The sequence below is a fragment of the Alosa sapidissima genome, chromosome 16 (assembly GCF_018492685.1).
Source record: "Alosa sapidissima isolate fAloSap1 chromosome 16, fAloSap1.pri, whole genome shotgun sequence".
In the NCBI taxonomy this organism is placed as follows: Eukaryota; Metazoa; Chordata; class Actinopteri; order Clupeiformes; family Clupeidae; genus Alosa; species Alosa sapidissima.
This window is the reverse complement of record NC_055972.1, coordinates 11,783,411-11,798,603: the sequence shown is the minus strand read 5'-3', so window position 1 is coordinate 11,798,603 and position 15,193 is coordinate 11,783,411. Positions and strand designations below refer to the sequence as shown.

The window sequence follows — 15,193 nt, the reverse complement described above, 5'->3', positions numbered from 1 at the left end:
ATCTGTCAATTGCGAGATGTTTAATGAAGCTTTTTGTTAGTTTATGACAGCATGAGCATGAGCAAATCTTGTACACAGAGCATTTGTACTGGATAGGATTATAATGTTCTTATATATTATGAAAATTCATAATAATTAAGTAAATGTAATCAAAATAAACTAATGTCAAGTATAGAACACAGTTTGTACAACACATCCTATAAAACTACAAAGGTTTAGGGGCATTAGATCAGATCTATTATTAAAATAATGTTGACTGGTGTAAATACTCTCCACATATATTCTCTTCTACTTTCTCTTAACCTCAGTCTGCTGACTGAAACAAAACCATAATCATTTCGAACAAGATGGAGATTAGGCCTACGTCAGGGGCCCTTGTAGACTGATTGCTGTGGAGCCCTTGTAGACTGATTGCTGTGGTGACAGGGGTGGGAGAGCCTGCCAGCGATTATCAAAGCTACTCAGCCTGGCTCGGCTCTCGCTCTCTCTCTCTCCGGGGCTCTCTCGGCCTCAGACGGCTGAGCCAGCCCTGGCCACCTCTTCCTGCAGAGGGCAGACAGCACTGGACGGGTGGGGGGTGGCCCTTGGTGCTCTTCAATTGCCCCCCCCCATCACCCCAAACCTGGGCTTTCCCTCTCACACAATCAGACAGGCACAGCATGGGCTCGGCTGATAACGGCGAGCCGAGGCTGATAAAGCTGGCTGTCCAGCCCCCATTGCAGCCACCCCAAAAACCCCGCAGCCGCCGTCAGCCACCTCGCTACGCCGGCTACTGGGCCATCTGAGCCTATCAGCCTGCCCCATCTACAACAAGCTACTGGGCTATCGGAGCCAATCAGCAATCTGTATTTACACAGCTACTGGGACAGCCGAGCCACAAGACATAGCTCACTACGAAGCCCCAGGACCTATCTGTACTCATCACCCTCCACTATCTCTCTAGGTAATGAAATATCATGGCTTGTTAGAGGACTCCTTCTCAGCAGCCTCTATTGACTTGAGCTACTGAGCTGTTGGGACAGACAAGACAGACCAAATGAATGCTACCTCAATGCAAGTACTAACAAGGGCTTCACCACTGAAACGCAGGGGTAGATGTGTGTTTGAGCATGGCTATTGTGTGTGTCCGTGACAGTGCAGTGAAGACAGAGTCCTATGTGGGATTGTAGTGTAAGAAATTACCTTGTACCCCCAAACAGGATGATGCGATCTCCCACCATGCAACAGCACTGCCTCCGCCGAGGGCAAGGCCCCTTACCCTTGGGCTCTACTTTCTTCCACGAGAAAGCCTCTGTCACAATTTTAAGATACAGATAAAGAGCAGTCACACAACTGTACAGTTCAAGCCCTTCTCCATAGCTAGGTTAAATGCTTCTGCCTGTAGTAAGAAGGCCTACCTTCAGTTGGCATGGCTGTCTCAGTAAGGTTTGTCGAGATTACTTATAATGCCATTACATGACATAGATTAATATGATTAATTCACAAAACACATCCTTATTTCCTGAATACAGACTTAAGTGACAGATAAGTGTATAGATTAAAAAATACATCAATCTGAAAAAGTATAGAGTGCTATTTCCTCAAGCTACTTTCAATGTCTCGTCAGCACAGATACAAAAGCACTTCTTCTTACAGCCTTTAAAGGGCTGTGGTCCATTCACTGTTCTCCTCCTCGACATTTAGAAAAGAGACAAAGAAAGAGGACAGACAGAGAGCTTTTTGCCCTTGAAGTCAAAAAGGAGCGATTCAGAAATAGCTGGGCCCTTGTTCTCCCCCATCTCTCCCTCTCCCTCTCTCTCTGTCTCTCCCTCTCTCTCTGATGCAGACTTGGTGTAGTGTGCCTCAGAGGACTCCATATAAGGCAGGCCCTCTTTGCCGTGCATGGTTACACCGGCCCATTCATGAGGACAACAGCATCACCACGTTGCTACAGCAACAAGCTACTCAGCACCCAAGTGGTGAAGCAGAGCGGTGAGCTTGAAGCGAAGCGTTCATGCTGCCATCTACTGGCCTATGGGATGTACTACATGTAACATTGGCTTCACCACGATCAGATCTAAAAACATTGCATCTCTTTTAGAGGAAGAATGAAAAACAAAAAGGCTTTTTTTTTTTTTTTTTGGCCAAGCTAACATATCAAAAACACAGCTAAATGCTGCCGTCATAGCATCTTGGAGATAAACAAAAAGGAAGGCAAGCAAAAGGAAGCTGTGGGCAGGAGGAGGCCATCTGTGTCCGTGAGCCTGCCACGATTGCCATGGAAACCTAGTGGCTCACTGGCTCAAGTGCTGGAGGGAGAGAGGAAAGTAGGCCAGACTGAGGGGAGGATGCAGGAGAAATGGCCGTGACCAAGCTTCTCTGGATGGCTCACTCACCTGGGTTGAACTTCCACAGGTCGTTGAAGTGACGGTCCAGCCGAGCATTGTAGCCTCCAAAAATGTACAACTCTCCATTGTAGGCAACTATATTGGGGGGGGGGGGGGGGGGGGGGGGGGGGGGGGGGTACATAGAAAGAGAGCAAATGAGTGAGGTGAATCACTACTAGAGGTGATCTAAATGAAACTAGTCATCTTAAATTCAATTTCCTCAGTGGATTAGTGTGTGAGTGTGTGTGTGTGTGTGTACATAGAAAGAGAGCAAACTATTGAGGTGAATCACTACTAGAGGTGATTTAAATGAAGCTGGTCATCTCAAATTCAATTTCCTCTGTGACTCAGAGTGTGTGTGTGTGTGTGTGTGTGTGTGTGTGTGTTTTGTGTGATATGAAATACACTGTTCTCCTCTCAGGTCAATTCTCTGCTGCTTAATAGAGTGTCCAGAGTCATTAGAGGAGCAGACAACTTGAGTTGGGCAGTTCATTATCCCATTCTCTACTCTTTTCGCCCCAGCTTCAAGGGGCAGCCTCAACACTTTTACAATCAGCACTTAATATAAGACGCTATAACCAGACAGGGACAAACTGGCTACTGTGACAAATAAAGCGTTTCAAGAGCAAGTTGTGAAAATTCTAGCACATTTAGCTCACTCACTGGCTAACAGGAGAGTGTGGATGTTGGACACCTGGTGTAGAAGAAATTGAAGTGATCCATTGAGGTACTTGGTAAACATAAGTATACTGATATACAAATCTTAAAGCTGACACCACAGTCCAGTGAGACAAGCCTATAACTTTAGCCTTCTGCCATTTTTAAGTAAGAGTAAAAAGATTTTAGGCTGATGCAAAAATGTCAACTTACTTTTCACAAATTTAGACAATTACAAATGTTCATTGACAGCACAGAATTGAGTGTTAAAGTCCATTGAGAGAGAGAGAGAGAGAGAGAGAGAGAGAGAGAGAGAGAGAGAGAGAGAGAGATAGAGATAGAGATAGAGATAGAGATATAGTGAGTGAGTGAGTGAGTGAGTGAGAGACAGAGAGTGTGTGTGTGTGTGTGTGTGTGTGTGTGTGTGTGTGTGTGTGTGTGTGTGTTTGTATTCCTCACAGGCAGAGTGGCTTCTGCGTCCCTCTGGCAGCAACTGTGTGTTGGGCGTGGTGAGCCAACAGTTTGTCTCGGTGTCAAACACTTTGATCTTGTTGCAGTAGATCTCATTGTTGGAGTGGAACGGCCCGAAGCGATCTGCCCGGCCGCCAAACACAAACATCTTCGTCCCGATGATCGTGGCTGAGTGAAAGTCCCTCCAGCGTGCTGGCGTACCCTAAAAGTTACATCAAACAAAACAGGTCAGGCATTTACCAGGCAGCCATAACACACTACACTTCAATTACAGGCAGTTGGGAGAACTACATTTCTGTTTTTTGCTTACTGGCACATCTTTTTCAGCCAAGTCATTTCTGTGTTAATCAATGATTACAATGCTTATTACTGCTGTTCACATGGTTGTGTTGTTGGCCAAAGTAAACAAAAAAAAAAAAAAAAGCACAGCCAGTCTGTCTAACTCTAACTAAGAAAAAAGGAATCTGTGGGCAACACAGACCTTTCAGATTTGAAGCGACAGTGCCATCTAGTGGACCCCTATACTGAAAACACAGGCACGTGCGTGCGCGCACACACGTACACACATACACACAAAGAAGTTTATTCAGGGCACTCTTGTGATGTTTCGTGACTGATGACTGGAGGAACAAAGAGGCAGCATTGGGCACTTTCTTCTCCACATGTGAGTGACGGCCATAACTGAGCAGCACCTCTCGCATGCCTCAGATGTCTCTAGCCTCAGAGCATGGTCCCCCAGACACACACACACAAGCTCTGTGGACTCTCCACACACTGGCCACATGAATAATGCATGACACTCTCTCATAGTGGATTCTTTAAGGATGAGACACAGACAGTAAAGAAGTAGGCAGAGTGGGCAGCAGAGAGAGAGAGAGAGAGAGAGAGAGAGAGAGAGAGAGAGAGAGAGAGAGAGAGAGAGAGAGAGTGTGTGTGTGTGTTTGTGTGTGTGTGTGTGTGAGAGAGAGAAAAAAAAGGAGACCTCTGAAGAGTTTGTTCTAGGTTTGGTGAGAAAGAAAGAAAGAAAGAAAGAAAGAAAGAAAGAAAGAAAAAAGAAAGAAAGAAAGAAAGAAAGAAAGGAGATACATAAATGCAAACAAAAACAACGACAAAAAAACACCAGGTTTGGCAAATGTTTACTGAGACGGTCGTGGTTTAACGTTTAGGTCACACTTGTTCGAACACCTGCCTTCGAAATGAGGCCAGTCCCCCATGAAGTCATGCTACTCCACTAAATCAGCGTGCAAAGTGTAACATTGTGTGCCTTACAACACAAAACAGATAACCGTGCACGTGTGGAGACCCACGGCCCGCGTGTACAACCAAACATAAGCACAAAAGGCCAACTGTAGAGGGAGTCCAAATCCATACACAGCCATAATCCCGTGCACAGGGCTCTTCTAGGCTCTTAATGCTTGGCACTCACCCAGTGTGCTGTATTAGCCAGTCGGGGGGGGGGGGGGGACAGGGGGTTCGGAAGGGGGCACCGCATTGTGCCAGCACTGAGCATTATCAGATCATGTTTTCTTTCATGTGCAACCATGTCCACTCTAAACACACGCACACAAAACTGAACACTGACTCTCAATTACACTCTCAATTAATCTCTCTCTCTCTCTCGCTCTCATGATCACACAAACATAGACTATGAACAGACTAGAATATGTACAATAGAATTTTGAAATACAAATGTGTTCCTTGATTAAAATAAACAGAACCAAGTGCTAGGTGATTATCCTCCTTACCCTTGCATTGACTAGAGACCAGACCATATTGGTGGTGTCCAGCTTGTGGATGTCGTTGGAGAAACAGTCAGCCTGAAAGAGGTAGTAAGACAATTGGTGCTTAGTTTTGGGAATTTACAGGAAATGTCTTTTATGCTGTTCAATAAGAAAACAGTTACTAAGAACTAGACTATCTAATAATAGTTTTCAGGTCACACAGTGACTCAAGAATAAGTGACACTGGATATTTTTTTCCACGTTCCTCTTCATAAGATTGACATAAAAAAGGACATCAAAGTCAACTTCAAAGGGAATAATACATAACTCTACGGACTCTGTTATGGAATTAAAATCTATCCACACAGAATGCTTTAGGACATGAGCTGAACCTGAAAGCTACAAGCTAAATTCCCTGTGTGCACTGTTGTGTAAAAGTCAAAAGCAGCCAAGAATAAACGCTGCCCAAACACCTGCAGTGCTGCAGCACACACACTGACAGAGTAGCAGCTAAACACTTCATTTGTTCCTTCACTAAATCTCCTGATTAATCTGGTCTTTTCTGGACGATTATCACCTTCCCCACAATAACACAGACTCAACTAAGGGTATCTGGTGTCTGCCACTGACAACACGCCGATTAGTCACAGACAATAAGGGCAGAATTAGCGAAGGGCTTTCCATATATTAGCAAGTGTGGAGATGAGAAAGGCCGAGTAATAAAAGCATTGGCTGTGACACCCACCAGTTGTTCATAGCCTCCAAAGATGTACATGGCTTTGCCCAGGACGCAGGCGGAGTGGCCATCCCGTGCCCCTGGGACCGTCCCCGAGATCTTGGGTGTGAACCAGCGGTGATGGTCTGGAGCAAAAGGGGAGAAGAGAGGAGGGAATGTGTGCTTGACCCTGTAGTGTTTGAAGGTCAACGTCATGAAGAGTGACTGCATAATCTCAATATGCTAATAATAGATGGGCTAATGCTGTTGTTAAAGGTGTAAAGCTTTAAATAAAGGCTCTCGGGGAGACCTCTGACAGTTCATCAGTTTATGAGAGAGAGAAAGAAACAGAGAGAGAGAGAGAGAGAGAGAGAGAGAGAAAGAAAGAAAGAAAGAAAGAAAGAGTAGCATGTGACAATTACAAAGAGAACACAACAAACATAAAAGCTGGGGGGACAAGTAGGCGTGTTAGGGATCCACTTACTGACGTCAAAGGCGTAGAGGACGTTGCAGGCCCCCTCCGTGTCGTTGCGGCCGCCCCAGATGTAGATGGTGTCTTCCACCAACACAGCCGTGTGGCCGTAGCGCATGTAGGGCACCTCTCGGGCACGCTCCCTGCCTCCTGTACGCACTGGGGGCAGCTTCGTCCAACGCAGAGACACTGGCAGAGGAACAGACAAGGAACAAAGGACTTAGGTCCTTAGAACTTAGGTCCTTAGAATTATATGGACACTGCCGTATCTACCGCAGCTTGTGTACAGATGGAATCAACCTCACCACCATCATCATTCAAAGTGGTGTGTGGGTGTGTGGGAAATGGAAAATAGACTGGACTGTGTGTGATATTTCTGCTGCAACTAGGGGTGATATCACTGAAGGCCTGGCTTTCCGAATTAAAACCACATATTTACAAGTACAAAGCGCACAAAGAGAAAGCATGATTCAACCTCTTTTAAAATAAACACATAGCAATAAACCCGAGTGCGAGGTGAGGTTGAAGTAAAGAACTCACAAATTAAAAGAACTTGAGAGAATTACATCACCGCCCCAACACGTTTTAAAACCCACCACAAGCACATGTGCACTGGCCCACCAGCGTATGTGTTGCGAGTTAATTAATTTCTCTTGCTCAAAATCACCATGACTGATACAAATGAGTCATCGACCTAGTATCAAGACCGTGAGATTCAGAGATCAGCACATCTTATGAGCCAGACTTGCAGCACTGACATGACCCCAGTTCGGCCCGGGCCGTCTTCCTATTAAGGTGAAGTGGCATGGCATACTGTAGATCCTCCCTTCACTCTCACACACTAAGCGGTCTGCTGTCTCAGGGGTCATGCCACTTTAAAAACACCAGGCTCTCGTGCTTTCAGAGAGTGGGGTCTGGTCTCCTAGCAGCCACGTCTGTAGTCATCAGCATGCAGTCATAACTCACTACTCTGCTATGGCCCAATCCAGCCTAGCACCATGTGCGGAGTAGTCACATGCCTTGCCCCTCGGCAGGAAGCTAAAGGGATAAATACAACGCCTAGATTACTCATATGCCTGGTGCATATGATGCAACAAGCATGTGCAATGTAAACTGTAAATTTCACCAGAGACATTAGGTGCAAACAAGGTCACAACCGCCTGTGGACACCTGGAGTAGCAAAAGCGGTTGTCAGAGTGACAGGTGAGGAGACCTCAATCGGGGTCAGCAGGGGGGTGCTTTATCAAGGTGTCAAGAAGGCTTGCAAAGAACTTCCTTCACACCTCCAACATGCAGACAGACAGACAGACAGACAGACAGACAGACAGACACACACACACACACACACAGAGAAAAAGAGATGCACAAAGGATACCACCAGCCAAGAGTCTAAAATTGGACCATGGAAAATAGAATTAGTACTGTATTTAAATATATTGTGCTATCCAAAGTACAGTATGTGTTGGTAAATAAAAGAGCAACAAGGGGTTGCGACAAACCCTCACTACCAACAGTGTTTCCCCTAGAATTTTTTCCAGCAGCGGTGCTGTTGATCGTAGGAAGCCCCCCCCCCCCCCCCCAAAAAAAAAGACAAACATTATAAAAAATGACTCCTTAAATTGTGACTTCTGGTGGATTTTGTGAAAGAAATGGACAGATGGAGTTACAAATTATGACATAACCATCAACACAAGCATGATTATTGCAGTACTTGAACAGGATTATTCATGTTTTTCTTTCACCTTTTTCATTTACATTATTAGTATTAGCCACACTGTAGGCCACTGTACAAACTATTACTATTTAGAATATACAGTGCTGTGCATAAGTTAAGACATTTATATATAATGTATTTATTTACGATACATGATGCATTAAAAATAATTGATGTCCTATTTTTTTTTAATTAAGGCATTAAGACAAAAGGCAAAATATGTTTTTATTCCTCCCTTTAGTCAATTTCAGCATGGGTGTCTTAACTTTTGCACAGCACTATAAACTATATAGACTTCTCTTTCATGCCATTACACTGTATTGGTGCTGTGCAAGTCGAATTGAGTGCCCATCACTTTAATGCCATGACGGCCTTTGACGCTGGCTTGATTCTCACGGTTTTAAGCTAACTTAGTAGCGTTGTTGTGCATGGTGCATAAGAATATGTGGATGAAATTAATTATGTTTCCCATGTCATTTGGTAAAATAAATGGTCAAAAATTCGAAGAAAATTTACTTGGATTATAGCAGATAAGTGTCTTGTATCATATCTATAATTTTGATGAGCTCTACAGGAATTACAAACTATCTCAGATGTAAATGCTTGCGTATCCTATTACTCAAATTCAATTAAACCCGCCAATAGGCTAGCTAGCTAGACCTTAGTTTCACAGCCTAGGTATGTTAGCAACACAGGGCTTGAAAGCATTGCCTGTATCACAAACAAAAACGAAACAATGCGTGGATTTATCTGGGAATAGGCTACTGAAGGTAGGGGCGAGCTATCTCGCTGGCGTGTTTAATTTGGTTCCTTGGTTAACATAATGTAGGCTACGTTTTTTTGCACAAAATTGCGTCTGCTAATAAACTTAAACATAAACACAAACAAGAGTGATCTCCTGTGGAATCCCTGACTGCGCCTTCAACGTTAGCCTACTATTATTTGTTGACATGAAACCTGAACGAACGGCAGCTGTTCCTGAAGTTCACTTGCGTCTATTTTTTTTTAATTAGGCAACTCTTTTTGCAGTGGCGCTTGAATTCCAGCAGCGGCGCTGCGCCGCTGATGAATACATTGTAGGGTAAACACTGACCAATACCACCTGCTTCAGCTCATTGCTTTAACACTCAATAAACTGTGTTATACGTCTGCCTCTTTGTCAACCCTACTGCAGTACTCCGTGTTCCTCTGGCAAACACAGGATTTTGGACTTTTTACCCATGAGGCTATTATGTCTACAGCATGGGGGGTGGGGGGTAGCAGATAAATGAAAACCCCATAGAATCTCTGGGTCACATTTCAACCCTGTACAGATTCTGAGTAATCAAACACTGGGCAAGCACATTCGAGCCCTCAGTTATCTGCTGAAGAGCTTAGGCCATCATTAGACCATCAAAGAACAGTTTCATGTGTTTCATCATACGCACATTACCACAGTGTGCACCTGACCTGTGCTAAAGGCACATAGATAAGCGATGGCATACATATTACCCAACTATGCAAAAAACCAACCTCAGTACTGACACACACTTCATCTTAATGAACCCAGAGGACACACACAAACACAAAGACACCATCATGAAAACAGCAGTGCAATATACTTTCTACATTCTTAGCAGTGCAATATACTTTCATACATTCTTTCCTCTCCTAACTCCAAAGAAAACACAATTGTGGGTGTACCCCACTCAATTCATGTCAAAGACATATTTATTCTTCACTAATGGTAAGGATGGCACCACATATCCACGCGCCACTCACCTGTGTTGAAGACGTGCACATCGATCTGCCGCAGCGTCTCGTAGTCCTCGCCGGAGCAGTACCCGCCAAACGAGTACACCTTATGACCCACGGCCACGGCGGCATGATTGACCCTCCGCGGCCCTCCTTCCAGGTGCACCGACCAGCGCAACATCCCACGCGCGGGCACCTCCCTCCCTGCCGGCCGGTCACTCCTTAGACCATGTCCCCCAGGCCTGGAATGAGCCCCATCAAGCTGTGCCTGCTGCCAGACCCTGTATGGCGGGGAGAGTGAGGTTGGGTGAGACGGGGGAGGGACCATGAGACAGAAAGAAGCACACACAGGAGACCTGAACAGAGGAGGGGCGGAGTTGCCTTCCCATGTTGTTGGTGCTGGGTGACGCTGATGACAACACCACTAAAGCCCTGGGCTAACGGTCCAGGGTGGGATATTTTAAGAATCAGAGGCCTGTCAGTCACACCTCGAGTCACTGTGACACTCTCTCAACACAACGCCCCAACGTGCTGTCATATCTAAGATCTGCTCAATGCAGTGAACGAAACTATGTCCCCTGAGAAGAAACAGGCCTCCACACAGACATTCCAACGGCAAAACCTGTTCTCATGAATACTTCAAAAAAGCAGTAACCACAACACGAAACACAGCTCAGTTGCAAAGCCGCAGCATTAAAGCATTGGTTTCACACAACCTCACAGAGGGCTCTTTGTCCTGTACAAAATCAACCAAGAATAGTCTCTTTTTTTAACACTTCACTCAACATTAACAGGTTAAGATAGTTCTCCGCAATGCTATGCACCCTTTGACTTGAGATCAGAGCTGGGGTCATGCATCCAGCTCCTTCCTAGTCCCACTCTGAGGGTGCGCTGCGCTCCAGGGCACAAACCCAAGGCACCCCTGTAAGGTTAGCTCATGTGTGCATGTGTGTGTAGGCTAAGCACAGAGGTGCACAGGGGAGGGTTTCTAGAAGTGTGTGCCCTGGAGAGAGACAGTGAGTATATTTAGCTAGAACATGATAGCTTGTGATTTATAGACATCATCCGGGCTTCACCTGACACCCCTCTGGCAAGTGCTGGGGGTCACCCTTATGCACTCAACACTATAGTCATGTCTCTCATTCTATGTTCGCTTAGTGGATTGACTAGACTGCACACTTGAGATCTTAATCACAAAAAAAATGCTTTCACTGACCAAGAAAGACCAGGAAAATTAATTACTGCAAACAAATGAGTAACTGCAAATAAATGAAAATGAATGACGCAAACGTACACCTGACAACCATCAGAGATTTACCATAGCCTTGTGATACAAATACACTTGGCTATATTTGACCCTCTATGAGACAACATTCTTGAGGGGCTTAACAGAAAATAACAGTCACTGGAAACATGAGCTGCGGATAATTAAAATAGTCGACTATTCTAGTTAACTCCAGCCTTCTGTTTCCTTCATAAAACACTCACATGATAACTTCAACCAGGCCTGTATTTACAAACAGTGCAGCATTTCACCTGAACAACACTGCTGGTCCTCTGATTTAACCTTTGACACTATGAAATTAATGCTGGATTGTTATGCTGTGGAATGCCAATAGTCACATGTGCGCTTAAAAACACAAAATGAGTTCGCCTATAAATTGTACATTTTTAAAAGGAATGTATAGCCATACACGCCATGACTGTCTGATTAGCAAGCTAACGTTAACTATGCTAACTACCACCAAAAAGCTATTCTGTAACGTTCAGCAGCTAGCAGCTACTTGCTTGATAACCGTTTTAAATCAAGCTGACGAGGTCGAATGTCATAAATAGCGCAGCATAGCTAACAACAACAGTTACAAACTGTTCAAAAACAGGTAAGGCCAGTGTCGGTTTATTGGGTTCATCAATACTCAGATGGATTATTGTCAAAACAACGTCAAATGTAGCTGAAATAACGTCAATGTTAACGTTAGCTCTGCGGTTGACGAGTTGAGTGTTAACGTTAATGTATCTATGGTTGACAGTAACTAAAGTCGACTCACCAAACGTATAGTTGTAATTTACTGTGCGGAGTTCAATAACGAGATTATTAAAACGTCTAAGGGAGATCATCAACATTAACAGTTAAGTTAACGTTACCGATTTCCCAGCGTATGAACAGGTGGCTAGCCATAGCTAGTTAGCATTGGAAAAGTAACGTTAACGATAGAATAATACATTACCTCTCCGCATAAATCCCTTTGACAGATGTAATCCGACTTTGTTTGCAAAGCACAAGCAGTGGCTTTGGATTCCCTTGCAAAAACGCTCTGATAATATTCTGGTCACCAGTGTACTTGTGTTAGCATAAACGTTGCTTGATTGAACAGCTAACGTCAACTGACCACTAGAAGCTATCCGTTAACGTTAGCTGCTAGCCTGCAATGTTCAAAATCTTGGCTAGAGTAGGCTAGACTAATGCCATAGCGTCAACATTTCTTGTTCACAGCTTTGTTTACAAGAATGGCTTGCGTGAACTTTTACCATGCAATGCGTTAAAGCGAAATTATGTTTAATGCACCGTTACTGAGGTTACGGTTTTGATGAGATGCAACAAACAACTTGGACGTTGCCTAGCCAAAGCTAACGTTAAATTGGTCAGTGAACTGTAGCGTTAGCCAGTTTCACTTTCCTCTATCTCATACGTGTTACTTAACCGTAACAACTGCCTAATTACATTCATACGGCATCTGCCATTATGAAAAGTAGCTTGCCAGCTGAAAGTAACGCTAGTTACCAAGCGAAAATGCATTACCGTGAACGTTACCTTAATAACAGGACAGACGACGATTCACTCCCTTAACTTCACTTGGCCTTCGTGACGTAGAATGTTTACGGTGGAGTGACAAGTCAGCTCCTCCAAAGAGCAACCTTGCCTACTCGCAGCATCAGGAGTGTAGAATCTCGTGTTGTTAACATTAGTTGTTAAGTAATCTTAACTACTGAAAAGTTATTTAAAGTCACTCAAAGTATCATTTGGAATTCATGCACAAAAAGATTAATTCCAGGGCAATATGTTTACAAATAGAGGGCATTTTTAGAGACAGTCAAGCAATAAGACACCTAGTCTACTGTGTTCGACACCAGTTTTGCGTGTTAAAAATGGTAACATTACCATCTTTTGTTTCATGGTATGACCTACACAAGTTTCATGGCTACACACCAGATTGGTGCGTCTAGATTTCTAGGCTACAGATTGACATTACCAGAGCCGGTTTAGAAATTGAGGTTGACTGCCCCACAGTGTCCAAATTTGGTACTGACAGGTCGCTGATGGATTTCTTCCTTTACTGTTTGAAAGGAAAAAATCCAGGTGCAGCCTAATGACAATGTCAAATCAATTTTAGACAAATAGATGTTTCAACTGTTGTCTCTTGGTCATGGACATGTAGCTTAGGTCTATTTCCGCCAGGAAGGTTTTAAGAGCTGTCACTTGCTGTAGCTGAGGGCAATTTCTGGTGAATTTTCAGACTTTCAGGTGAATCTGTTTATTTGCAGCATAGGCCACTACACTCAAATAGAACATTTCAGACTTTACTTTAATGCATGGTCAAATTCTGCCATAGCCTACATTTACAGGGATCTTTCCAAATTCCAAATGTACTGATTTATCAGTAGCCAATTTCTTATCATTAGGCCTACTTCATGAAGAATTTTGACTAGGTCTTATTGTGAGAAATGTTGGCTTGGTGATAGATTTTGATAGCCTGGAAATAATCCAAACTCATTCATGAAGTGAATAGTCTGGTGACACCTGCATCGCGGCAGGCACTAACTTTGAAATCATTGGTCCAGCCATACCAATCATTCACCAGAGAGTCCTAATTTACTTCCTACTTCGCCTAAACTTTACAAACCGACAAAGCATCAACAGTCAGGAAACAATGTATGTGGAGCTTCCTTTGCTGTAAATACATTTCTGCTTTTTTCCAACTACATTTTTGATGTTTGCAGGTGTTGCTGCTTCTGTTTGTCACAATAAGTTTCAGTTTCGTCTTACCCTCTCGTCGCCGATTGGCCTGACATTTTTCTTGCCTGAAGGAAATGGTTATAAACTATGGCGTTCCAGACTAGATTTCCCTGACATAAGATCTGGGTGGGCTTGTCCAGGCTAAGATTTTGATAGGTTTCAAGTTAGTCTCAGAACACTGGTTGCTTTCCACAATGGACCAGCAGAGAGCAGCAGAGAAAGGTGTATGTAATCCTGGTGGCTGTGAGAGTGACTGAGCCACCAAGTTGCTAGGCTACCATGCTCTGTCCAACTGAGTTTGATGGGAGAATTGTGATCATGACCTTTAGGTTCTACTACAGAGGTCATAATGTCTGGGATAGCAACTGACAAAAATGTGCTTCTTCCAAATGTTTGAACATAGGATTGTAATTTGAGGATTTTTTTTTTGTTCTGTTCAGAATTCAGGAAAATGTACAATGTGTCTATATTTAAGAGTGATTATGCCACTATTTTATTTTCAAGTTTGTGAGGCAGTGTTTTCGTATTTGAAAGTATTTGATCATTAAATGTTTTACATGCAGTGGTCCATGATGCTCTCAATGGCAGTTCAGAACAGTGATGTGGGGCAAGGAGTGGCACAGCATGGAATGTTATTACAACTTTTTGGATTAAAGCTGCAATGACTGCAGATGCTGGTTGATGGTCTTTTCTCAAAAAGGAATAGAGGTTATGGAAGACAAAACACACCAAGGTTGATATTCTAAATGCTATATAACAAAACAAGTTTTGAAAATAATTTAAAAGCCTTGTTACATATCAGAAAGGCCTTTTTTATAGTTTCCAAAAACATATTGCGAATATTTTATGAATATCAAGAGACTCCGCTTTCTGTCTAAACAACTGAAAAGTATCTGAGTGTAAGCATTTGTTCAGATGAGCAGTATTTCTTCCATACATATATCATTTTGTCATATCTAGCATATTGAATTTCATATCACATCAATTTGTGGTCGTTCTGGCACATTTTTCATAGAGATGGTGGGATATAGCTAGTTTGTTCATTAAGAATGTCAGCTGTCTGAGTTTTTGACATTCAGATGCCATGTTTCTTATGGGTAGGACAGCACATTCTCTGAGGAGACAACTGGCACAGGTGATTAGTAGGTGGGGCAAGTGAGAGGTGTGGTCTCAGCTGCCCCTAAATATGTCACACAGTCCATGCCCAAGGGCCATGCTCCCTGAGGGAGAGATCTGATTGGCTGATCATGAGTGGAGGCATTCTGACCCTATGCCAGCTGTTAGCCACCAAGACAATGGCAAGATTGTCCTCCTCTCAGACCCCAGAA

At 43.7% G+C, this 15,193-nt stretch overlaps 1 protein-coding gene across 7 annotated transcripts in view; it reads right to left on the bottom strand.

Moving 5' to 3' along the window:
* klhdc3 (kelch domain containing 3) overlaps positions 1–12,770 on the bottom strand; it is a 31,679-nt gene extending 18,909 nt beyond the window's left edge. The window contains exons 1-8 of one of the 7 annotated variants that reach the window (XM_042065538.1): positions 12,663–12,770; positions 9,878–10,131; positions 6,415–6,591; positions 5,961–6,082; positions 5,240–5,311; positions 3,483–3,696; positions 2,376–2,462; positions 1,183–1,291 (exon numbers count right to left, since the gene is read on the bottom strand). In XM_042065538.1, the coding sequence (XP_041921472.1) occupies positions 1,183–1,291; positions 2,376–2,462; positions 3,483–3,696; positions 5,240–5,311; positions 5,961–6,082; positions 6,415–6,591; positions 9,878–10,031 (935 nt within the window). In that variant the 5' untranslated portion in view covers positions 10,032–10,131; positions 12,663–12,770. The other 6 variants (XM_042065539.1, XM_042065537.1, XM_042065540.1 and 3 more) reach the window with 6 other exon arrangements.
* Positions 12,771–15,193: the final 2,423 nt, after the last annotated feature.